The sequence below is a fragment of the Lagenorhynchus albirostris genome, chromosome 2 (genome assembly GCF_949774975.1).
Source record: "Lagenorhynchus albirostris chromosome 2, mLagAlb1.1, whole genome shotgun sequence".
Lineage (NCBI taxonomy): Eukaryota > Metazoa > Chordata > Mammalia > Artiodactyla > Delphinidae > Lagenorhynchus > Lagenorhynchus albirostris.
Window position 1 is genome coordinate 82,977,841 of NC_083096.1, and position 27,681 is coordinate 83,005,521.

Sequence of the window (27,681 nt, forward strand, 5' to 3'; positions counted from 1 at the left end):
TCAGATCTGGAGGGATTATAATTTAACCAAATTTCTTTCATAGGATGTTTAAAAACTGCACTGTCCAATGTGGTAGGCTGTAGTCACAAATATCTAATTAAATTTAAATTAATTTAAAGTAAATAAGATTTAAAATGCAGTTCCACAACCATACTAACATTTCCAGTGCTCAATAACCACATGCTAATAACCACTACTATATTAGACAGGACAGAAATAGAACATTTTCATCATCACAGAAAGTTCCATTGGACTTTCTATGGAGTGCTTTAGAATGTTTCCAAATTATCCCTATTATAAATAACTCCAAAATTGTAAATTACCTCTCTATATATACATATATATGTGCTGGGTGTTTGTGTGTGCGTTTGTGTATATCTATCTATCTATATATATATATATACATATATATATCTGAAAATTTCTTTGGAATAAATGCTTAGAAATGAGTCACTAGTTCAAAGGTCATACAAATTTTAATACTTTTTTTTTTAAGAAGATATTGGGGGTAGGATTTTATTAATTTATTTTTGCTGTGTTGGGTCTTTGTTTCTGTGCGAGGGCTTTCTCTAGTTGTGGCAAGCGGGGGCCACTCTTCATCGCCGTGCGCGGGCCTCTCACTATCGTGGCCTCTCTTGTTGCAGAGCACAGGCTCCAGACGCACAGGCTCGGTAGTTGTGGCTCATGGGCCTAGTTGCTCCGCGGCATGTGGGATCCTCCCAGACCAGGGCTCGAACCCGTGTCTCCTGCATTAGCAGGCAGATTCTCAACCACTGCGCCACCAGGGAAGCCCTAATACTTTTTGAAGCACTGGATACAGGGATGTGTCCACTTCCTTTATAGATTTAATAGATAAAGAACAGTGTCTTCTGTTTAAAAGCTTCATTGATTTGATTAGGGACTTGGTGAAGTGGGAAGACAGAGGGACAAAGGTCTCTGATGACCAGTCTATGGAGATGCTACAAATATGGTACTACAGATGGCAGTCTTTTGTACATTCTAGTAAAGTAGCACCAGTCTGTACAGAAAGAGTGTACTGTTACACTACGTTGTCTCCACGTATCATCCTCATTAGCACCACTTTTAGGATTAAATATGAACATCTGTATATTGTCCATTTGTGTCTTGTTTTTTTCATGAACAGAAAACATTTATTATTTATTGTTTTTAAAAAATCAATTCCTTCAAAGATCAATTCTAAAACTCTAATAAGAAAATCACCCCCTCCCCAAACAAAACACTGTCTCCTGAGACAGGAAATCACTTCTACCAGTCTCACCTAATAATTGATGCATTCCTCTACTATCAATACATCTATCACATTATATTTCAACTACTTCTAAGTGTGTCTGCCTACCCTGCCTGCTAGCCAGAGAGCTGCCTGAATTCAGACCAAGTCCTATATATTCTTTCCCTATCTCCAGTCTCATTCAAGAGCCTGGTGAATAACAGACACTGATACCTTCTTTTAAAATGAATGACCAGACATGGCCTGTCTAAGAGCAATCACCCCATTTTCTAGTCATTTGACATGCTCAACTGTTCTTCATATTCCGCTACTACATACTTATATCAAGCAATGCTCTTATTTACATGAAGATATAGTTTACAAATAAGGGCTTAAAAGTACAACCCTGCGCAAATGCCACACTATATTTTAGCAAAGTACTTACACATACACGAAATAAAATACTCCTGTGAGAGGGGAAATTCATGTTTCCATTTTACAAGTAGAAAACCTGAAGCTACGAGAGATTAGAAACTTGCCAAAGGTAACAGCACTAGCAGATCACAGGGTTATATACTAACTGAGGTTTCTAACACTACATGTAGTATATTTATCAATACATCAAGCACAAGTTTCAATCTTTCAACAAAGCATCAGTTGTAATAGAAATACTTACACTGACCCCAGCGACCTGTTCGTGGATTCAAATAATTTGGATAAAGACCATTTGGACGATCCATTTTCTGAAGTAGTTTCCGAATGTGCATGACCTAATAAGCAAAATAAAATTAAGAATGCAATTAATGAAAATAAAATCATTAAGGTTTTATATTAATCTGGGCTTTGTTTTTCTCCTCACTCAGAGCCTACACTGTCATCCCACCCCCAATCTTGTGTGTGTATGTGTGTGTGTGTGTGTGTGTGTGTGTGTGTGTGTGTGTGAGAGAGAGAGAGAGAAAGAGAGAGAGAGAGAGAGAGAGAGAGAGAGAGAGAGAGAGAGAGAGAGAGAGAGACGGTAAGGAAAGGCTTCTAATGACTCATTATTTTTATACGATGAAATATGAGCATTATTTAAAAGTCAAGAAATAAAAATACAAAGAAAAGAGCACAGACGGAAACCAAGTTAAATTCCAACACTGTACTATCCAGAAATAGCCATCAGAAACATCGGTGATAAACATCATTCCAGACATATTCAATGTATGCATAACTAAACATAAAATCAGAAATAATTTCATAGAAATATAATCATAATAGGACATTTGTAATAAAAAAGTATGAAACCACTCTGAAGTTAATAGATGAAAAAGTAAATAAAATAAAACTAAATTGCTGAACTTTAAATATTGATCCCATAATAGATATCCCTATATTTCTAAAATTCCTAAACTTCCAATTCCTAAAAGACATCCTGAAGTTAAGGGGGGAAAAATCATGAAACATATTAAGACGCTAGAGACTTCCCCAGGGACTTTGTTTTGATTCATCTCTAGATTGGATGATGGATTTTTTAAGTGCTTAAAAAAAAAAAAAAGCACGAAGGTATACCATTTCTTATATTCTTATTTGAGAATGTTATCTTCTCATCTGAAGGATAACTTAATTGGCATAAATGACTTGGGGAAACATTTTCTTTTTCACAGGACCTTGTATGTACTTCACTATTTTTTGGACTTGAGCATTATAACATTAATCCTTTTAACACAAAGTTCCCAATCATCTTTCACTCAGCTGGAATCTGTCATCATGCAGTTTTAGGAATGGGCTCAGGGATGTTTATTACCTGTGTTCTTTCATGTTTGAGACCAACTCTATGTACAACAATCTCAATCTGAATAATTCCATGAACCAGGTTTAGTCAGTTCAGGATGATGTTATGAAAGACGAAAAAATTAGCGTTCTTTTGTCTCCTGAAAATAATGCATACATTGAATCCTCTCTGCTTCTCTTCTACATCTATTATTTCCTTTCTAAATCCTTTTATCTATCTTTTCATTTCCATACTTTTACTAGCCTGTCTCAATTTTGTCTTCTAAGTCTCTTACTGTATTTTGAATGCTTTCTTTGTATTGCTTCCATTTTGCCCTTCATTTTGACGATAACTTAATTTTTTCTTACACTTTATTAATGATATCACATCTTATATTCTTGTTTCACAGAGATGAGTGCTTCATTATCTTCTCTCTCATGGTGATGTTTGGTCCAGGTCTTCAATTGCTATTTTCTGATAAGCATTTTTTGGCCATCATTTATTTTTCACATTTTTTCCTTCTTTTTTTTTCTGGTAATATTTTTGTATAAATTCTATACATGTTCTTTTTTGATGACTTACTCATTACTATTTTTCCTGAACCAGCAATTCACATGAGTTTTGACATAAAAGGATAAGTAGAGTCCAAATGTGAATGTGCTTTTTTAAGCCTTTGCTTCTCCTCAGGCAACTGAAACTAGCAATGCAGCACTACGCATAATAGAGAATCTGTCATTCGTTCTCTTCCCTCACCGAAGTGTATGGGCACAAATACAACTTGTCAGTGAGATTCCTAACTGAATTCTGTTTTTCTAGCTTCTCAACACATCATATTTAGTGGGGTCCAAAGAAGCATCCACCATCTGTCTGTGATCCTGTTCTCATTGCTGCTAATGAGGATTTGGTTTTGTACCTCAAGATGTACCACTTAATCTAGAGAACTGCTCTATTAGCTTTTTTTTTTTTTTTTTTGCGGTATGCAGGCCTCTCACTGTTGTGGCCTCTCCCGTTGCGGAGCACAGGCTCCGGACACGCAGGCTCAGCGGCCATGGCTCACGGGCCCAGCCGCTCCGTGGCATGTGGGATCTTCCAGGACTGGGGCACGAACCCGTGTCCCCTGCATCGGCAGGCGGACTCTCAACCACTGCGCCACCAGGGAAGCCCCTCTATTAGCTTTTCATTTTTGAAATCTGTAGCCATCAATATCCTTTCCTCAGTTACCCAAACCTCTCTGTGACCTTGATTGCTTATGCCAATCTTTCTTCCTATCTTGTTACATGCAGTATTAAGTATCTCCTAATTTTGTTAAAAATGGAGTTCTTAGTTCTGTTTCTCCTTTTTGTTGCTCTTAGGTGAGTTCTATGGGTTAGGTCCTCCACTTAAGAAATACCATATAGGACTTCCCTGGTGGTGCAGTGGTTAAGAATCCACCTGCCAATGCAGGGGACATGGGTTCGAGCCCTGGCCCAGGAAGATCCCACATGCCACAGAGCAACTAAGCCCATGCACCACAACTACTAGAGCACTCTAGAGCCGGTGTGCTACAACTACTGAGCCCACGCACCACAACTACTGAAGCCCATGCACCTAGAGCCCATGATCCACAACAAGGGATGCCACCACAATGAGAAGCCCATGCACCGCAACGAAGAGTAGCCCCTGCTCGCCACAACTAGAGAAAGCCCACACACAGCAACGAAGACCCAACGCAGCCAAAAATTAAAAAAAAAAAAAAAGAAATACTATAGGTTAGATTATCTCTGTTTTACAAATTTATCATCTTTTTAATCTCTTTATGTTTTTCCCTATTTTCACTATGATTATCTCTTGCTTTTATTCCATGTCAGTAATTCAGTTTTCAACTATGTACAAGTTACTTGTTATTTTTCATTTATTTATTTTACAGAAATATATTATGTAAGGTCTCAATTTGTTTCTTTAGCTCTACAATTTTCTTGTATTTTACTGTTTTATTTTGGTTTTGAGTTCTAATTTTACTGAATTCAATCTCTATTATAGTATGAATTGCTCACAGAGACCTTTAAAATTTCAAACTGGGTTCTTTATCAGTCTTTTACATGCTATTTACTGCCCTGATTTTGCTTCCTGCAGTATGTCTGTATAATTGCCATGCTTTCTTTTTCATCTTGCTCACATTTAACTGAGTCAGCTCTGACCTGAACTTTGGTTTGATAGAGTATAGCTGAATTGTCCTCAAATCCCTTCCTACTGTGTGTGTGCGGGGATATTCTCCCCTTCTGGATACACTTTGAGATTTGGAGTACTAGTGTACTAGCTCATTTCCTGAAGCCTCTGTGCTCATGAAGGATGGAAGGTGAGAACCGCTCTCGTGCTGTGGGAATTATATACTGGACACCCTACGCACTGGTCTCCCCTGTAAGATTAATAGGGAATACCAGGAATTTGCTGACTTTCTTTCTCTGCCCAGTAAGGATTCAAGATAGGGTGGGAAACAGACTTAAGTATCATAGCAGAAATCTTTTGCTTTTTTTTTTTTTTTTTGCCATGACATGAGGCTACAGCCTTTCCTTCTTACATTGTAATTGATGAATTTTTGCTGGTCTTTATTATTTTCACTGTTATTGTTAAATTTAATCAGGAAATGGAAAATTCTGTGATCTGGCTCCATTTTGCTATCTTAGCTGAAAATTCTTCTCAATTGATGAAATATTTCATACACAGAAAGGAATATATATAGATTCTACTCACATCTCAATTTAAGAAACACAACACTACATAACCTTTGCTGTTCTGTTTACTGCTACCCATTCACATACCACTGCCCTTGTCCTAGATATCATCACAGCTCTGAATTTTATGTTCATCATCATCCTGATTCTATTAAAATCACTTTTGAATCCCTAAACGATATTTTGTTCAGCTCTGCTTCTTTAAACTTTATGAAAGTTGTATTATACCCTTTTGATTGATGAATGTGACCATAATTTATTTTCACTGCTGTATTAAATCTTATCATATAAATTGCTAATATAACCAATGTTTTTATGTATATGATATAAATGTACATACCAAAGAGTGGAATTGCTGGGTTACAGAGTATATGTATTTTCAACTTTATTAGATTTTGTCTTTTAAATTTAAACCTTTAATGCTCCTAGAATTGTTATAATCTACAATGCTATCGTTGTTACAACATTTCCACAAATATGTGGGTCTGTTTAAGGGCTATTTATTCTGTTCATCAGTCTTACTCGTCTCTATGCACCAACACTATACTGTTAGTGTTGATAACTGGGTAATACAAACCCACCCAACATGTTTTTCTTCAGGAATATTTTGAATGTTTTCTCTTCTATTTAAATGCTAGAAGTGTATAGTCAAGTTCCATTAAAAAAAAAAAAAAGGTATTGGGGAATTGATTGGCATTGAATTGATGCTATAGATCAATCTGGAGATGACTGAAATTTTTATGGTGTTATTTTCCTATACATGAACGTAATAGATCTCTCGATTTATTTAGGTCATCTTTAATGTCACTTAATAGTTTTGAACTTTGTTTATCTTTTGTTAGATTTATTTGTGGGAAACTTATACTTTTATCCTACCACGTAAGATATGTTTTTATAAATGATACTTTCTTGTCTGCTGTACCTGGTACAGAGAAATTCTACTGCTTTTTAATATTTATATTGACCTTTTATTCAAAATATAAATTAAGCTCTTATTTCTAATAATTTATATGTAGATTCTTAATATTTTAGGTAATCATCTAATCTGTGAAAAGTTACTGTTTTCTTTCTTCCTTTTCAATTCTTTACCTTTTTGTTCATTTTGTTTGTCTCATCTTGCCATGCTGACTAGGAACTTCAGCACAATGCTAAATAGAGATAGTAATGGAATTTTAAAAAAACTTACTAGTGGTTATATCTTCTCAAATAACAGTAAATATTTTAAATATGTTCTAAATAGAAGGGACATTTCTTTATATAATTTTTAAAAAGGCAAACATTTCCTAAGCTTTAATCAAATCTTTGGGGTAGAATCCTAAAGGATTCTTTTATAACAAAGAAAAGAAGGCAAGGAAACTAACCTTTTTGTAGTAAATCGGGTTTCCTGTCAAGTAGCTGAGGTGGACAAACTCCATATGCAGTGTACCAAATTCAGCAAGAATGCTGCTACCTGCAGATGCCCAGCCCCAGTTTCGCCCTACTCCACTGAATGAAAGAAAAGGTAAAAGGAGACAGGATTGAGAAAAAAATGAAACATTTTTTTAATGAATACATAAATTTTAAACATATCTCTTAGAAATTATCTCAAACAATAGATTACTTAGATCTAAAATTTTATTATTTTTAAATTATCGTTAATAGAATATCCACATGTTCTAAAAATCAAAACAATGTAGAAAAGTATACATTAAATATATTTCACCCCATTCTCATCTCTCTTCCCCTTACAGGCTCCAAATATAATCATTCATTAGCTTATGTATAAGTACAGAAATTTCTATGCATATATAAGCAATCCAAATATATATTCTTATTTTCCTCCTTTTTTAAACAAAACAGCAAAGTACACTTACTGCTCTGTATGTCGGATTTTGCTATTAAGATGTACCTCAGTAGGCATTCCGTATCAGTTCATAAACAACTTTCTCATTTTATTTTTTTAATAGATGCACAGAATTCCATGACATTAATGATTTTCAATTGAAATGTCTCACCCCAGAGGCATATGAAAATGTGTGAGAGCATTCTGAGTTGTTTCAAACCTTGAAGGTGCAACTTACAGTTATTGTGCTGGGGCCAAAGATGTAACATGACAGTATCCTGATAAAGAACTGTCCTGCCTCAAATGCTCATAGTGCCTGTATGAAAACTACTATGTTATATGAATAGACATAACTTATTTAATCAATCCTCTATAGTGGTCCTTTGGCAAATTTCTAATATTTTGCTATTATGAAAACTTTTACAGTGAATAATCTTGTGTACATCTCATTTGTGCAGATATATGTCTAGGACATCTTCTTACTTTTTTTCTTTTTTTTTTAGCCTGCCTTATAAATTTTTTTGGAAGCCAAACTATATAAATGAAAAATTGTAGACTTTTTGGATGTTATCTTCTTTCTCAGAAGGTTAAGTTTCCTCTCAAACATAGGTTGAGTATAGGCTGATTACCTTGGTTTTAGGCTTTGTTAAGGGTAGTCTATTTCAGTTTTACTTCTCCCTCTAGGAAGTGGCCCTCTGGGATCTCAGCTGAAAGCCTGGGGTGTTTATCAAGGGCCCTTCACCTTGGCAGCTTTAAACACTAACCTCTGTCTTCCCAGTACCATGTACTTGTTAAACTTTCCCCTTTATATCTACTTGTATACTGGCAATTCAATTTGATATGTTCTATTTATGTGTTGAGAAAACATTAAAATAGGTATCAGGGTATATCACTACCTTGCTGAAAGTTCGTTAATTTTTTGGTGCTATTTTTATATTGTTTTTGAAATTATGACAGGCAAATGCCAGTAATGTATTTTTTTGAAGCCAGACATGAGAATCAAGGAAGAAATATGGATACAGTAACTATGTAGGACAGTCATTCATTTCACAAATATTAAGTGCCTACTATTATCTGGGACATATAGTAGTGAACCTGACATATAACATTCCTGTTTCCATAATAAGTAAGACCATTTTAATAGTGATAATTGTTATGAAGAAAATTAAATAGAGTGATAGAATACTGAGTACTAGTGATGGAAAATGAGTTCGAAGACTTTATGTATAATGTTCAAAGAGTTTCTAAAATGACACACTTTAAACTGAGACCTGAATGACGAGAAGGAGCTAGCGATGAACAGAAGAAGAGAATTCCCAGCAGAGGAAATAGCAAATGCAATGGCCCTGAGGAAAAAGTTGGCTAGTGTTGGCTGGAGCTCAGGAAGGGGAAGTGAATGATACAGAATGAGGTTAGAAAGCTAGGTAAAATCCAAACTGTGCAGAAATTCTGTACGCTATGGTGAAATTTAAAGTTTTTTTAATTTTAAGTATGATGGAACATCATGGAGAATTTTAAGGAATGTAACATAATATTTAAAGAATAAAGCATACCATTTAGAAAGATTACCTAGGCATCAGCATGGTGAATGGATTATAGCAAAGTCAAGTATAAACACAAAATCCCATTTCCATGTAAAAACTTCTGTCCCAAAGTCCCAAATGAAAGTTTCATTCATAGTGCATTTAAACATCTCAAAATACTAAATTCTAAACAAGATTTTTCACTTTTTATTTTACAGACAGCCTCACAGGGCCCTCCACCTTGGCAGGCTTAAACACTAACCTATGTCTCGCCAGTACATGTAGCTGATAAATAAGCTTCCAAATGCTGTTATCTAGTTCTTTTGAGTCCCCCTGCATGGGCAGGTATAGAATCAGCCAACAATTTCAGGAAAATTTGTACATAAATTTTGGGGCTTTTCCTCTGCAATTCCTTCCTGTCTTGAGACACTTGTCCCTCGTATCTCAGCCATTCTGGCAGCTCCAAGACCTGACCATAGTCTTCTTTGCCCTAAATGACTGCTATGTTAGGCTTGGCTTCAATTGCCATGCACCATAATTTAGAATATGCCCTCAGAGGTAAAGCCAGTGTTTCTACGGAGAAGACCTTCTCTTAGGATCACAGCCCCTTGGGTCCCCCCTTAATTAATTGCTCTCTAATCCCTTCAAACCATCTTGCTGACCTTTTATGATTGTTTTCAGTGGGGGGGTTAACTTGATATAAGCTATTCCATGGCTGGAACTGGAAGTCTAGATTAATTATTCAAGTAGCAGAGCTCACAGGTTATTCCTACTAGAACTCTAAACCATTCTCTAAGGTCTTTTCTACTTTTAGGAGGAAGTAAAAAATATGAATCTTTCTCTCATAGAAGGACTGATGTTATTGGTTTTAGTTCTTTTAGCACTAGCTGACTTTTTAAACTCTGTATCACCTAGATGAATATTAAATTAGGTAAGTCAAATGACAAGTATGGAATAATTATGAGCTTTTTTAGACACAAGAACCATATCTTATAGTTACCACTAAAGTGTAAGCAGAATAGAGTAATACATGATTTGGTAGAGGAGCTGAAATAGATGTAGAAAATAAGAATAATAATCTTAACTACTGATGTAGCACATAGGCTCCTAGTCCTGCCATTAATTAACTGTAGGACCTTGAGCAAGATATTTGCCTTCTCTGACCCAGGAGTCCCACTCCTGGGCATATACCTAGAGAAAACCATAATTCCAAAAGATACATGCACCCCAGTGTTCACTGCAGCACTATTTACAACAGCCAGGACATGGGAGCAACCTAAATGTCCATCAACAGAGGAATGGATAAAGAAGATATGGCACATATACAATGGAATATTACTCAGCCTTAAAAAGGAACAAAATTGTGCCATTGGCAGAGACATGGATAGACCTAGAGACTGTCATACAGAGTGAAGTAAGTCAGAAAGAGAAAAACAAGTATCATATATTAACGCACATATGTGTAATTGAGAAAAATGAACCTATTTGCAAAGCAGAAACAGAGACACAGATGTATGGACACCAAGTGGGGGAGGGTGGGATGGACCGGGAGATTGGGACCGACGTATGTACACTACTATGTATGAAGTAGATGGCTGGTGAGTACCTACTGTATAGCACAGGGGAAGAATAAAAAAGAAGGTACCATGTTTGCAGGACATATATTAAATTAACCTTAAAAATGCATTCCAATATACATTAGGTGCAGACAAATACTGTTTGATTCCACTTATATGAGGTACCTAGAATAGTCAAATTCATAGAGTCTGAAAGTACACTGGTAGATGTCAGGGGTGGGGGGTGGGGATTGGGGAGGGGGAATGGGGAGTTAGTGTTTAAGAAGGACAGAGTTTCAGTTTAGGAAGGTGAAAAATTCGGGAGATGGATGATAGAGAGAGTTGCACAACAATATGAATGTACTTAGTGCCACTGAACTATATAGTTAAATATGGTTAAAATAGTTATGTTTTTTATTATGTGACATTTACCACAATAAAAAAAAAGACACTTGCTTTCTGTGAGACTCAGTTTCCTTATCCATAATGTGAGAATTCATGATACCTAGTTCACATGGTTGTTAGGAAATTAAATGACATTTAAGATTGTGAAAACACCTCACAAAGAGCCTAGTAAGAATAGTATCTAATGAGTTTTTGAATAATTTTATTCTAAGTTATTTTAACAGTTTATCTAGAGAAAAAAACTTCCTCAATCTGATAAAGGCAATTGATTAAAAAATCTACAGTCAACATCATATTTGATGATTTTTTTTAAAAAAGTAGTATTATAAAAACATTTTATGGAAATCCAGAAGACTATAAAATATAGGTGAAGACAATCTTTTTAACCAAGACTGAAAACCCCAAAGTTATAAAAGATATATTTGAATATGTAAACATCTAAAACTTAGGAATGAAATATTATTATAAATAAAGATAACAAACAAGTAGTAGAACAGGGAAAAAAGAAATAATTCTATAATCTACAAGGCTCTTTTATAAACTAACTAGAAAAAGACAAACAATCCAATCAACACTAGGAACAGACAATTCACAAAAAACAAATCTAGATGTCCAACAAATTTATGCTCAAATTCACTAAGCAGAAAATACAAATGAAAATAACAATAGTAACACTTTATAGCCATCAGTCTCTTGAAAATGAAACAGAACATATACTTGTAGACATTTTGGTACTCTCACACACTGTTGATGGAAATATGATGACCTACAGCCTTTTGGAAAACATCTGGGGAGTAACTACTAAATTTAAAAATACATATATGCTTTGATCCAGCAATTCCACACTTGGGAATCTACCCCACAAAGATAAAAGAGACATATGCCCTTTGATACAGCAATCACATTCCTAAGAATCATTTTCAGAGAAAATTCCCCACTACACAAGGACACATATAACAGGATGCCATTGTAACAATGTTTACGGTAGCAAAATAATGGAAATAAACAAATATCACTGATATGGAATGATTAAACAAATTATGGTATAACCTATGTGTTATAATACATCCTATATTCCACTATGTAGTCATCACAAAGATTGATTTAAAGTTCTGTGGCATGACCTGGAAGAGTATTTCCGTGAGATTTTGTTGCGTGAGAAAAATAAGAAGTAGAAAAGCAAGTATCCAAACAAACCATAAAAAATTTTAAAAGCTCCACCGGTATCTATGTTTGTGCTTCTATATGCTGCATATCATATTGTAGGAGATAAATAATGTTAGATTATTAACATGAGTTGGCTTTCAGACAGCAAAATTGGAAGAAAGTCTGTTTATGAGACACATGTAGAACTCAATCAAAAACAAAAACCTTTAAAAAATAGGTAAATAATTACATCTGTGGTCGGTAAACCCAAGTAAAATACGTATGTGTATGAATATATACAAAGAAACAACATGAAAATTAAACTTATGTTCAAGACATGGTCCTTGAAAACCCTTCTATTTTCATCTCAATCTAAGTTTGAAGTTCCGCAATGCTGGATTTTTCGGTTATTTTCTATATACACAAATAATAATAATAGTAACACCCTGCAGTCTTTCTTCATCTCAGACTTAAATTGTAAGCTAATTAAGTTAAAATTCTTATTATCTAAGAAAGTTATATGATATGACTCTGACAATGCTACTGAAGGAAACATCAGAAAATCTATCATGAAACTAAGGACCGAGAACAGGTATGTGACCACATCCTTTTGTGGAGGTTGGTCTGGAACTCTAGCTAGCTTTTTCCTCACAAACAGGGAGTTTACATTATATATATATTGCATGACATCAAAGAATAGTAAAGCTAGATGTCATGTTCAGTATTAAATACTGATTTCTCAGTGAAAATTAAAACTTTATAAAGTTCTCCATTAGAAATGACTAAAACAGATTAGTTTTCCCAAATAAAGCTGTCACAGAATCATGCCTCACTTTGAACTTCAACAGTGTAAATACCATAAAAAGGACCCTATAGTCAATGTCAGGAATTATGTCTTCCTTTATCATCAGTAAGACATTCAGCAATAGGAAGTCCTGATTTTAAGGTATACTGTGTTCCATTTTGACTTAGAAGAAGATCAACATGCCGTGTACATAAAACAAAAGAGGGAAAGCACTTTGAATCCATTACAGCACTAAATGGAAATGAATAAGCAAATCATAAAGAACCAACTATTTTGTAAGAGACAGAAATCTAGACTTAGAGAAACAAGCAGTAGAAACTGGAATACGGTTACGGCAAGCGAACTGTTTCAAAGTAAAGAACATATTTTAAAAATCAGACAATGTTTTAAAGAAATATGCTTCTGTACATATGAAGAGAAAAACAGTTTGCTTCTGTACATATGAAGAGAAAAACAGTTTAAATCTTAAAAAGTATGGTGGGGGCTGATCATTAGAAATTTCTAATACCTTTTTAAAGGGTCAAAAAATCAGTTAATCTAATTTATTTAGAACAGGAATAACCACATAAAAATAGAATTTACCTTTTCAGATTCACCATTGCCCAAGGAATCCCCGTAGGTGTGTTAAAGGCAGGAAGGAGTTTCTCAGCCAATTGGACTGCTTTAATCTTGAATATCTGAGATAAAAACATGAACATTCATAACTTATGAAATTACTGTTGTCAATAATATTTCCTGGTCTCTTATAGGATGCACACCACAATGTACTGGATACATGAAAGTACGAGGGAAAAAAATGGCATCTCTTTTGGTACCACAGAGCATACAGCAATCAGAGAAAATGGTTGTAAAGTGGATGGATACTGAGGAAAAAGCTACCCAACGTGAAATGGCCAGAAACTGCAATTAATTGAAAGGGAAGGACATGGTTTTGGTGTTGATATTATCTTTATTTTCAACTGGGAAAAAAATCTGAGAGAAAACACTAGGCTATGAAATCTTCATCCATGGTATACAAGCTTAGTACAAATATTAAAACAAAAGAAAGAGATGCAACCCAATTTGGATAAATGCCCTTGAATTACCATAAGCTTGTTAATACCTCAACATTCTCCATTAAGGTTCAGCCACATTTATTAAAAGAAAAGAAAATGTTTATGTTCACATTCCAAGTTTATTTTATGAGTTATAAATGCTTCACCCCTTGGTCCCAGCTGCTGCTTTTTTTGGTACAAAAAACAATAAATTGGGCTTCCCTGGTGGTGCAGTGGTTGGGAGTCCGCCTGCCGATGCAGGGGACACGGGTTCGTGCCCCGGTCCGGTAAGATCCCACATGCCGCGGAGCGGCTGGGCCTGTAAGCCATGGCCGCTGAGCCTGCGCGTCCGGAGCCTGTGCTCCGCAACGGGAAAGGCCACAACAGTGAAAGGCCCACGTACCGCAAAACAAACAAACAAACAAAAAAAACCCAATAAATTGCCTAAATATCAATGGCTCTCAAACTTTCAAAACCATGTACTATTACCAAGACGTATATAATAAGATTTCTAATATTCTTAGCATATACCAACAGATTTGTGTACCTCATTTTGAAGACTACTGACTTAACAGAGACTCAAAACTGAGATTAGGTCATAATATCCTACTAGGAAAAGTGGCGTGTTCTTCTATATGCCCCAAATCTGTCCTCTCTCAAATTAATTTCAAATTCATTGGACATTTAAGGTTCCATCTTTTCATTGCAGTCAAGTATTTTTGTTAAAATATTATTAGATTTTTCAAATAAGTAAGTAGTTGAAAGCCAGGACTAGATCAAAGTTCTAAGGTGACATTATATTAACAAAGCATACCAACATTATTGGGGGTCTAAATTAGAGAGGAGTATGTGCAAGTAGAAAAGCAATATGATGTTAAGATAATTTTTCAAGGTTCCTTAAATAAGGAAAAGCTCAGCAGAACTTTTAATTAGATATTCTCATATATCTACAATTTACCATTTCCTTGAATACTTACTTTAACACAAAAATACCAGTGAAAAATGTAACAATGTAAAAAAAAATGTAAAAAGGTAAAAGTTTTAATAATTTTCTCAGATTCATTCCATTAACTCAGAAAAGCAAATGGAAAACTCAGTTCTCTCTGTATTAACATTTATATGTTAGTAAAGAGAAATTACATTATACAGTAAAGAGTATTGCTTCTTTACCTCATGCTTTACCATGAGGACAAAGGGACTAAGTTCTTATCTAAGAACTAATATTAATGCTATGTATTTGTTAATCACATATTATCACATCTTTTACATATAAAACTAATATTCAAAATAGCAAATTAACTTATAAACATAAGCGTTTTCTAAATAGAAAGCATTCTCATTTCACTTCCAGAAGTAATTAGTGACACATTTTCTAATTTTCAGCTTCTTATGTCAGTTAACATATATAGTAACCAATTATACAACACGACGCCAAAATACACCACCCTTATGTCATTGAGAAAAAATTCCTTATATAGAATTCTTAATTTATTCAGGAATATACAAAATCTTTAATGATAAATATACCACAGCTTTACACTCCTTATTTGCAGAAACATAGTTTGGCAGACAACAGCAGTAGCTAATTTAAAACAAATTAGTTAGTATGCAATGCAGGCAAATAATATAAAATCCAAAAAGTATCAAAGTAAAACATAAGTCCCTTTTCCAGTCTTATTCCTTGACCACACAGTTCCCTCTATTGATACAATGCAAATAGCTATCGATTTCTCAAATGTCTAGTAAATATTTTGTGCTAAATCAGTTCTATGGTATACATGGCTCCTAGCATGTCACATCAAATCCTCATTTTCCATTTCTCAGAAATAGAAATTCTATTACAGTTTATACACACATGTCTTTGTCTTTCAAACACAGAATATCATATACTCTAGGCTCAACTTGCTTCTTTCATTTATTGTACCTTGGAGATCTTTCCAAATCATTCCACATCCTTCTCTTTAGTGGCTGCAGAATTTCCCCTGTATAGATCATACTGTAATTTATTTAGTCAGTCTCCTATTGCTAGACGTATGTTTCCAAACTATGTGACTCTGTATGATAAATTCCAAGAGTGGAATTACTGAATCTATGGGTACATTTATTTGTAATTTTAATAGTTAATGCCAATTTGTTCTCTACACATTACACAAATTTATATTTCTACCGGAATTTATGACCAGCTGTTTCCCTGTATTTTTGTTAACATAAAAGTTGTCAAACTTTTGATTGCTGCTAATCTGATAATTGAAAAAGGATACTCCACTGTCGTTTTTATTTTCATTTTTTTTATTATGAATGTGGTAGATACTCAACACTCACTCAGATCTTTCAAGCATACCTTCATACATTGCAGAGGATGGATAACTATACGTAACATTTTCCAGACTCCACTCCAGCTGAAGCTCGAGACAAGGCCTAGGCATTGCTGAGTATACATAAAGATGCAATATTTGGAAGGAAGAAGTAAATGATCTGAAGCAGTGATCTTTCAAGCACAGTGGTGACAATGTCTGATTCTTCTGTGGTGGCTCTGACAGAAGTTCCAGTGACTGGTGCCTAGCTTCAAAGATAACATGTGGGCAACAGAGGGAATGGAGCTGGATCATACCATGAAAGCCACATGGTATGCTTGAGCATTTCTCCTGCCTGCATGTTTCCAAGATATGTAACAAAAATATCTGATTTCATGGCCCTCCCAAAGATTCTGTTAGCTGGCCAGTACCTTCTAATAAATCACTTGATAAAACAGATTGTTTTCTGCAACTGGGACTCTTGACTAATGAGATGATGAAAGTGAATCAATTATTTACATGTTTAAGAGCTTCAACAACACTTAAATGAAGATTTCCAAGACATTTATTTATAGAAAAAAAACTTTTATGTATTCATTGTCCATGATGTAAAATCTCCCAGTTATTTTTACCAGAACAAATTGTAAGTAACGGAACTATGCTAAAACTGGTCCTAGGTTTAGAAAAATTAGGACTAGAAGAATTACCTAGGTCTGGAAGAATTGGAGGAAATGGGATTAAACAGGTAAAATGTGGCAAGACTATGAAGAGCTTTAAAACATAAGCAATGAAACTTAGGGTAACACAACAGATAACACAGAAGCACTGTAGATTCTTGGGGAGGGAAGTGATATTAGAATCCATGTACACTTTTAGTTGTTCTTTTCTAATTGGAGTATTTACTAAAGTAATAATCTGTTTTCAACCTAGTAGAGTTAGAATGTAAAATAGAAGTCAAGAGTTCGTAACACTCAAATGACTTCCCACCTCATTCAGAGTAAAAGCCACAGCTCTTTAAAAGCCTACAGAATATGTTTTTTCCAAATAAATCTATTACTTCTGTGGCCTCACTCCCTTTCTCCCCGCCCCACTAACCTCTTTTATTATTCTCTGAGAATGCCAGTTATGCTTTTTCTTCACTAACTTTAACTTTCATTTGCTGTTCCTTTCAACTAAATGCTCTTATAAACGAAATCCTCAAGGCTCTCTCGTATCACCTGCAGCTCTTTACACAAATGTTATCTTCACATGCACTCCCTGATCATCCTATTTGAAACTAAAAACCCCTTATCCCCTTCCATGCTTTATTTTTCTCCTGAGCACTTATCACTAACAGTGTATATATGTGTATGTAAGTGTGTGTATACACACACTCTCTCTCCCATATATACTTTGTTTATTGCCTTTTACCCTCACAGCAGAATGTAAGCCACGGTTGAACAGGAATTTTTTTCTTGTATTCACTGTTGTATTCTTAGTACCTAAAAGAGCGCCTAGTGTATTCAACATGCTCAACAAGTGTTGAATGAATTGATTTAAGAAGCCAAAGTGGGGCTTCCCTGGTGGCGCAGTGGTTGAGAGTCCGCCTGCCGATGCAGGGAACACGGGTTCGTGCCCCGGTCCGGGAAGATCCCACATGCCGCAGAGCGGCTGGGCCCGTGAGCCATGGCCGCTAGGCCTGCGCGTCCGGAGCCTGTGCTCCGCAAAGGGAGAGGCCACGACAGTGAGAGGCCCGCGTACCGCAAAACAAAGTGTACAGAGATTTAAAGTAAACAAGTAAATTATCTTCTCTCTCCTCCATACCAACCCCATCTCCCTGAGATATTCAATGTTAACATATAAAAGTTTTAAGGCCTCTTTACAATATTCTACAAAAATGTTGGGTTGATGATGATGATGATGATAATGGCAAGCATATATATTAATCCATTTAATCCCCACAACAACCCAATGAGGTAAGTATTATTGTTACTCCCATTTTACAGGGTTGAAACTGAGGTATAAAACAGAGAAGTTAACTTGCCCAAGGTCATACAGTGGTAAGTCTGAATTTAAACCCAGGCAGTGCAGCTCAAGTTCATGTACTTGCTTTACTATTTCACTATATTAGATATAAATACAGATACAGATGTAGACAAATTTTATACTGTGCTTTTTTTTTATTTCCTGCTACTAACATAGTATCATAAGTACCTTTCCAATTTTTACAAAACTGCCTAATTTACTGTATCCGTTCCCTCTCCTACCACTCACTACTCCACCTATTTCAACCTAGTTTCTGCTCCCATCATTTTACTTAAAGGGATCTTGCTAAGGATTAGCCACACATTTGAGCAAAGAGCATTTTCAGACATTATTGACCAGTTCCTCCTTAAAATAATTCCCTTGTATTTAATAATACTACAATCTCCCTGCCTCCTTCATTGACTCATCCTCCTCATACTTGACCTTTAATGTGGTGCTTCTTGAAGGTTGATTCTAGGTCTCCTCTTCCTTTTCTAAATTGTCTCCCTGAGCAAGTTCATGTGTGCCTGTTTTCAATTATCAGCAAAGCAACTGACTCCCAAATTTATATCACCAGTCAACACCTCTCCAGTGAGTACCAGATCCATTACATCTGTCTACTACTTATTTCTACTTAAATATAGCAAAATCCCCTCAAATTCAAAACACCTGAAACAAACTGATGAGATTTCCCCTCCCAATCTAGTATTCTTAAAGTTTTCAATATCTAGTAACTGCCCAACCATCGGTCTAGTACCAAAACCCAGAAAACTGGAGGCGGGACCAACTCCTCCTTCTGCCTCATTTCCCCCTGCAAAATATCACCCAATCCTTTTAAATTTATCTTCCTTGATATCATTTATCTCTCTCATCTCTACAACCCATCTTAGTCCAAGCTGCTATTATTATTTGCCCCAAATACTGCAATGGCTAACTGACTGGATGAATGGAAACATACACACACACACACACACACACACACACACACACACACACACACACACACAAGCTATTGGTCTATAACTTGCTTTCATCACTAAATATATCAAGCCTATGTTTACTGGTTGAAATATATCAAACTTATGTTCATAGCTGTATAATATTCTATAGTAGCAGATGTATCAATTTATTTAACCATGCCCCCAGATGAATATTCAGGTCTTTGCAAACACTGGCCTACTACATGTTTTCAAACATTGGATACTACAAACACTAATGCAATGAAAAAAATCCTTCTGAGTATACCTTATGTATCCACATTGTTACTTTTAGATAATACATTCCTAGAAGTGCGTTAGTGGGTCAGAGAATTTTAAATTTTAAATGCTTACTTGACACAAGCAAAATAATTTTCCAAAAAGTTTGTATTGTTTGTATTCTCTCCAACAGCATATCAAACATTTGTTAAAATTTAAATGTATTTAATTAGATACTATACATTTAAAGTGGGTACATTTTATTGTATATAAATTAACTTCATTCAGTAGCGTTGCTTAAAATAAACAAACTTTGAAGTTTTAAGTTCTTTACCAGGCAGAGAATGTGGAAGGGTGAGAGTCTATTTCAGGCAGAAAATTATGGTATAGCTTGATAAACATAGGGAAATAAAACAAAGTGGTCTAAATACACAGTTTCATGCATGCAAATCTGGGGCTTCTCCTGTGGCTCTCTCCTGTCCTGGATTTTACCCCTAAATTTCTAGCACCTGTGGTAGCCCTAAACTGTCTTCTGACATGATTTTAAACAGGATTTTTTTACCTTCTCTTTCTGATATTTCACTGTTAGTGTAAAGAAATGCAACAGATTTCTGTATATTAATCTTGTATCCTGTTACCTTGCTGAATTCATTTATCAGTTATAATAGTTTTTGTGTGGATACTTTAGGGTTCTCTATAGAGTATCATGTCACCTGCATATAATGACAATTTTACCTCTTTCCTTCCAATTTGGATACCTTTTGTTTCTTTTTCTTGTCTGACTGCTGTGGCTAGGACTTCCAATACTATGTTGAATAGAAGTGGTAAGAGTGGGCATCCTTGTCTTGTTCCAGCATTTAGCAGGAAGGCTTTCAGCTTTTTGCCATTGAGAATTATGTTGACTGTGGCTTTGTCATAAATGGCTTTTATTATGTTGAGACATGTTGCCCCTATACTCATTTTGGTGAGAGTTTTTATCATGAATGGATGTTGAATTTTATCAAATGCTTTTTCTGCATCTACTGGGATGATCATGTGGTAAACTCTAACTTCTGATCAAACCAGTAATCATAATCATAATCAACTGTGAATTTGTATTAGTACTGTGACTTTAAACATGTATGAATGTATACAAATATGTAGATGAACTCACATATTTAAGATGAAATGTTGGAGAGTACATTTAAAATGGTATCTAGGTCAGCAAAGCTTAGTGGAATGTTTTATCCAATTACTAACACATCTACAGAAAATGCAGAGGTCAATGGAAATTGCAGTAACTTCTGAAGCAAAAATATAATGAAAATTAGTTCAATAAGGACAATAATGGCTAATATTTAAATCAGGAAAAATTAACACTGTAACATTTCTCTTTTTTTATTCAGAACTTTAGGGCAAAAAAGGGACACTCTATTTGCCTTAGAAAATACCCCTGGGACTTGCCTGGTGGCGCATTGGATAGGAATCTGCCTGCCAATGCAGGGGACATGGGTTCGATCCCTGGTCCAGGAGGATCCCACATGCCGTGGAGCAACTAAGCCCGTGCACCACAACTACTGAGCCCACACGCCACAACTACTGAAGCCTGCATGCCTAGAGCCCGTGTTCCGCAACAAGAGAAGCCACTGCAATGAGATGGCCGCGCACCGCAACAAAGAGTAGCTCCTGTTCGCCACAACTAGAAAAAGCCCATGCGGAACAACGAAGACCCAACGCAACCAAAAGTAAAAAAGAAAATATCCCTGAACTTATTCAGAAATGATCTTACCTACTGGCAATGAAGTACACAATTGTGTTTTAGTAAAGAAAAAGTTTGCTGTTGTTGTTTCTTTTATTTTGTGTTTATATTCTGTGAAACGTATTAAACTCTACATAACCATTTCTCTATTTTATCTGACAGATTTCAGATGCATTTATCCACATAAATTACATTGTTATCTTACTCAGGAAGGGATGCCACTTTGATAGCCGTTAAAAAATGAGAAAATACTGTAAAAGAAATGTCATATATCTGAGTCTCAAGTAAACATAATAAATCATCAATTTTTTTTTTTTTTTTTTTTTTGCAGTACGCGGGCCTCTCACCGCTGTGGCCTCTCCCGCTGCGGAGCACAGGCTCCGGACGCGCAGGCTCAGCGGCCATGGCTCACGGGCCCAGCCGCTCCGCGGCATGCGGGATCCTCCCGGACCGGGGCACGAACCCGCGTCCCCTGCATCGGCAGGCGGACTCTCAACCACTGCGCCACCAGGGAAGCCCAATCATCAATATTTTTAAACTTGTGAATATTTAAAATAAATAACCTTGTTCTGAGAAAATATTATAAAGATTCACATTTATAATATTAATAAATCACAGGACAGAGGAACACTGTGTTAGGATGGCATATAACCCTCATTTGGTTCCCACACCAGAACACTGAATGCATATAAAATGTTTATTCTAGTTACACTCTATCTAAATATAAGAGAGGTGGTTTGCCATGTTATAAATTATAGTTAATTTTCTGTCTTATGTGAGACATAGGAATTTATTGGCTATCCAGTATTAGAATAATCTTACAGTCAGTGTTTTATTTATTTTTAGCAGATTTCAGTGATTTATTTTTGGTTTCCTGGAATAGATATGGGTCAGAGCTTTCAATGTAAAATGATCAAGTACGAAAGTAAAATGGTCAGTGAAATCTGATTGTATGAGAAAGTCAGAAAAGTAAAACGTTCTCTCTACCTTTTAGTAGACTCTATCCTAAGAAATTAACTTATCTATTTTTAAATAAGTAGAAGGATTTCCCAGCTGTTAGAAACAGTATACTTACCACACAGGAAAAAAGTCAAAGGAAGAGGAAAGAAAAGTAAAGTAGTATCTATTGAGTCAGGTGATACTGTCAGGCACCTTCACATAATTTAATCCCCCCAACAACTCTCAGGTGAACTCTCTCGTTCTTTTATAAATGAGGAAACTTAAATTACAGAAGGTAAATAGCTTGACAAATATTTTTATGAAATGGAGGCCGAGGCAGAACAGAGCCTCAAACCTCTAGCTCCAAAGTACTTGTGCTTCCCTCCACTTCACAATGTTTCTCCCTGAAGTCTGAGGAGTTAAAACTGAAAAAACGGAAATACTGGTAACGTATACTTTTTCAGCATTTTAGTGTTTTCCTATTACAACAGCAACCAAAATTTCAACATTTTGCTTCGACCTTCAGATAAGGAGCCTAATGAAATGGCAGAGGTTGACACTTCTCTTTCATAAGCTGTTCATAGGTAATTTTGAATCATATGCTTTTTGGTATGCAAATTAGTCAACTATACACAAACAATTTAGTATTTCCTCTACATAGTCAGGCATGAAAGTAAGAAAAAAATACTCTATCTCAAAGACATCATATAATGTTTAACCTGGTAAATATTAGGAAGCATGGAGTAGCAAGTAACAGGAGTTCATGGCTGGGAGAGAAACAGGGTGTAGAGGCAGACCCTCTCTGAGGCACAGGCATACAGGGAATGCCTAAAGTGGACAGTAGAGCAAGAGCATTAAGAAAAACTTGCCTGCAAAACAGGCCCACTCTAATTACAGGGTAGTGTTAGAGGAATTTGAAGCCAGTGGTACTTTGTAGGTAACCTTAGCAATAAAAAACCCAAACCTGGTTCAACTCAGACTAAACTGACTGAGCTCCTAACACTAATAGCACAGTCATGCTATTCCAGGCATAAATATTATTAAACTCTGTCTTTACTGTCTCATCCACACATGATATTTTGCATTAAATAAAAAATTATTAAATACTTAAGAAAGCAAGAAAAATTAATCTACTTTCTAGAGACAAAGCAAGTGACAAATCAGACTTAATGAAGTTGAAATAATCAAAGAATTTTAAATGACTATAATTACTACTGTAAAAGACCTAGTGGATAAGGTGGAAAACATACATGAAGACAACGAGGAATTTTAGCAGAGAAATGAAAACTGTAAAGGTCAAATGAAGTATTAGAAATAATAACTTTAAAAATCAAGGTAAAACAGAGATGCAAAATGCCTTCAACAATGATCCAGCAATCCCACTACTGGGCATATACCCTGAGAAAACCATAATTCAAAAAGACACATGCACCCCAATGTTCACTGCAGCACTATTTACAACAGCCAGGTCATGGAAGCAAGCTAAATAAATGTCCATCGCCAGATGAATGGATAAAGAAGATGTAGTACATATATTAAATGGAATATTACTCAGCCATAAAAAAGAATGAAATTGCGTCATTTGTAGAGATGAGGATGGACCGAGAGACTGTCATACAGAGTGAAGTCAGAAAGAGAAAAACAAATATCGTATATTAACGCATATATGGAATCTAGAAAAATGGTACAAATGAACCTGTTTGCAAGGCAAAAATAGAGACACAGACATTGAGAACAAACGTATGGACACCAAGGGGGGAATGGGGTGGGATGAACTGGGAGATTGGGATTGACATATATACACTACTATGTATAAAACAGATAACTAATGAGAACTTGCTGTATAGCACAGGGAACTCTACTCAATGTTCTGTGGTGACCTAAATGGGAAGGAAATCCAAAAAAGGGGATATATGTATACATATAGCTGATTCACTTTGCTGTACAGCAGAAACTAACACAACGCTGTAAAGCAATTATACCCCAATTAAAAAAGAAAAAAGCCTTCAACAGGCTCAAAAGTAGATCACATACTAGTAGATCATATACCACATACTAGTAGATCATATACCACGCGATACCACCTGAAAGAAAGTCAGAGTGACTATAACAGTATCAGACAAACTAAAGAACAGAGAATATGAACAGAGATAAAGAAAAAAATTTTAAAACAATAAAAAACCAAATTCACCAAGAAAACATAACAATCCTAAATATGTACACACCTAAGAAGAGATCTCCAAAATACATGAAGTAAAAACTGATAGGACTGAAAGGAGAAACAGACAAATCCATAATTATAGTTGGAGGCTTCAAGACTCCTCAACTTAATATTTGACAGAACAAGTAGACAGAAAATTAGTAAAACTACAGAAGATCAAGCAACACTATTATCTAGCTTGACCTAATTGACATTTTAACCCAACCACAGCAGAATACACATATTTTCAAGCATACATTCTTTTTGATAGACCATAGTCTAGCCCATGAAACAAATATCAAAAAATTCAATAAATTTGCTCTTTATTCACTGCCAATTAAACAATTAAACTAGAAACCAATAACAGAATGCTATCTGGAAAATCCTCAAATATTTGGAAATTAAACAGCATACTTCTAAATAACTCAGCAATCAAAAAGGAAGAAGAGAAATTAGAAAATATTTTGAATTAAAGGAAAATAAAAACATAACATATCAAAATTCTTAGGATGCAGTTAAAGAAAGACTGAGAAGCAAATCTATGATATTAATGCTTACAAACTACTGGGAAAAAATAAGTTACAAAGATGTAATGTACAGCACAGGGAATACAGTCAATATCTTAAAATAACTCTATGGAGTATATGCTATGAAAATATTGTATTACTATGTACATCTGAAACTAATAGAATATTGTTAAGTCAACTATACTTCAGTAAAAAATAAGATCAAAATAAATCAGTAAAATAAAATAAGAAAAGGTGTCATATTAATGAGCTAACAAGCTCCAACCATAAGGAACTGGAAAAAAACAGGAAAAGAAATGGGGAGAGAGGTGCAACTTAACCCCAAAGCAAGAAGTAAGTAAAGATAAAAGCAAAAAATTAATAAAACTGAATACACAAAAATAGAGAAAACTCAATGAAACAAAATCTAGTTCTTTGAAATAGAAATATTAATACACTTGTAGCCAGACTTGACAACAAAAGAGAAGATGAAATGGGGAACATTACTAAAGACCCTACAGATATAAAAAGGATAATAACAAAGTAATACAAACAACTTTATGTCCACAATTTAGAGGAAACAAATTCCCTGAAATACACAAACAACAAAAGCCACACAAACTACAAAAGCCACTCAAGAATAAATAACTTGAACAGTGTTATATCTACCGAAGAAATTGAATACATACATTTTAAAACAGTGGGAAAAACAAAAACAAAAAACTCCAACCCCATGTGGCTTCACTGGGAAATTCTACCAAACATTTAAGGAAGAAATAATACCAATTATACACAAACTTCTCCAATGGAAAAAAAGAAGAAACACTTCCAAACTCATTTTACAAGGTCAGTATTACTCTTATACAAAACACACATACACAAAAAGATATTAAAACTGTAGATCAATATCCCATATGAACACAGATACAAAAAAATTCTCAACAATACATTATCAAATCAATCCCAGCAATATTTAAAAAGGATAATATACCATGACCAAGTGGGGTTTCTTCCCAAAAATGCAAGGTTGGTTTCATGGTCAAAAATCAACCAGCATAATTCACATTATCAACAGATAAAGAAGAAACACCATATAATCATCTAATTAAATGCCATAAAAACATTTGACAACATTCAACATCCATTCATGATTTTAAAAACCTCAGCAAATAGGAATAGCAGGGAACTTCTTCAAGATGATAAAGGGCATCTACAAAAACAAACAAACAACAAAAAATAAAACCTTATGTCTAACATTATGCTTAATGGTGAAAAACTAAATGCTCTTCCCCTAATATCAAGAACCAGGCAAGAATGCCACTCTCACCACTCCCATTTAACTCTGTATTTAGTGAAGGTTCTGGGCAATGTGATAAGGCAAGAAAAAGAAATAAAAGAACTATACAAATAAAACTGTTCTCTATATAGAGAAATAAAACATCTCTGTTCACTGACAACATGATTAGTTACAAAGAAATTCCCAAAGAATCTATTAAAATCCATTTAAAAGTGACTATAATTAACTAGTAAATTTATGATAATCTCAGGCCACAAGGTCAATATAAAAATCAACTGCATAGTGCACAACAATGTGAATGTTATTATTTTATGTTATGTACATTTTACCACTTTTTTTTTTTTTTTTTTTGGCAGTACGCAGGCCTCTCACTGTTGTGGCCTCTCCTGTTGCAGAGCACAGGCTCCGGATGCGCAGGCTCAGCAGCCACGGCTCACAGGCTTAGCCACTCCATGGCATGTGGGATCTTCCCGGACTGGGGCACGAACCCGTGTCCCCTGCATCGGCAGGCGGACTCTCAACCACTGCGCCACCAGTACAGTACCACTTTTAATAGCATCAAAAAATATGAAATAGGTACAGATCCATCAAAATATGTATAAGATCTGTAAAAACTAGAAGCATCAATGAACAAAATTAAAGAACTAAATAAAGGAAGAGATGTGCTATGTTTATGGATTGGAAGATATCAATTTTCCCTAAACTTCCTGATAGACTTAATATAATCCTAATCAAAATCCCAGTAAGATATTTTGTAGAAATCAGGAAACTGATTCTATAATTTATATAGAAAATAAAACTAGAATAGCCAAAACAATTTTGAAGGGGAACAAAGTTGGAGGACTCACACATAACCTGATTACGAGACCATAAAGACCATGATTTCAATTCCATAAAGCCATAATTATGAACACAGTGTGGTAATAGCAAAAGGACGGATACACAGATCAACAACAGAGTCTAGAAATATACCCACATTTGGTCAGTTGATTTCATATATGGTCAATTGCTTTCAACAAAGGTGCAAAGTCAATTAAATAGAGAAAGACTAGTCTTTTCAACGAATGGTGCTAGAAATTTTGGATATCCATATGGCAAGAAATGAATCTCAACCTCTATCTCACAGCATATAGAATTTAACTCAAAATGGATTACAGATTTAAAAGTATAGTAAAGTAAAACTATAATATATTTAGAAGAAAACAAGAGAAAATCTTTGTGACCTTGGATTAGGCAACACTTTGTAAATAAAATACCAAACACATGAACCATAAAAGATGAAACTGATAAAATGGACTACTTCAAGATGTAACAACATCAGTTCTTCAAAAGATACTGTTAAGTCACTGAAAAGCAAAAGACAGAGAGAAAATATTTGCAAACACATAGGTTATAAAAGTCCTATGTCCATAATATATAGAATATACAAAAAACTCTCAACATTCAATAATGAGAAAACAAAAAAAATTTGATGGCCAAAGAGTGAACAATTAAAGAAGATATATGAATGACAAATAAGCACATGAA

General features: G+C 35.0%; 1 protein-coding gene across 4 annotated transcripts in view; it reads right to left on the minus strand.

Annotated features, from left to right (window-relative positions):
• The window catches only part of MAN1A2 (mannosidase alpha class 1A member 2), a 165,824-nt gene that overhangs the window by 53,977 nt on the left and 84,166 nt on the right, over positions 1-27,681 (minus strand). For all 4 annotated transcript variants that reach the window (XM_060139225.1, XM_060139226.1, XM_060139224.1 and 1 more), the window contains exons 6-8: positions 13,529-13,623; positions 7,051-7,174; positions 1,905-1,998 (exon numbers count right to left, since the gene is read on the minus strand). In XM_060139225.1, coding sequence (XP_059995208.1) covers positions 1,905-1,998; positions 7,051-7,174; positions 13,529-13,623 — 313 coding nt within the window. The remainder of the gene's footprint in view (positions 1-1,904; positions 1,999-7,050; positions 7,175-13,528; positions 13,624-27,681) is intronic.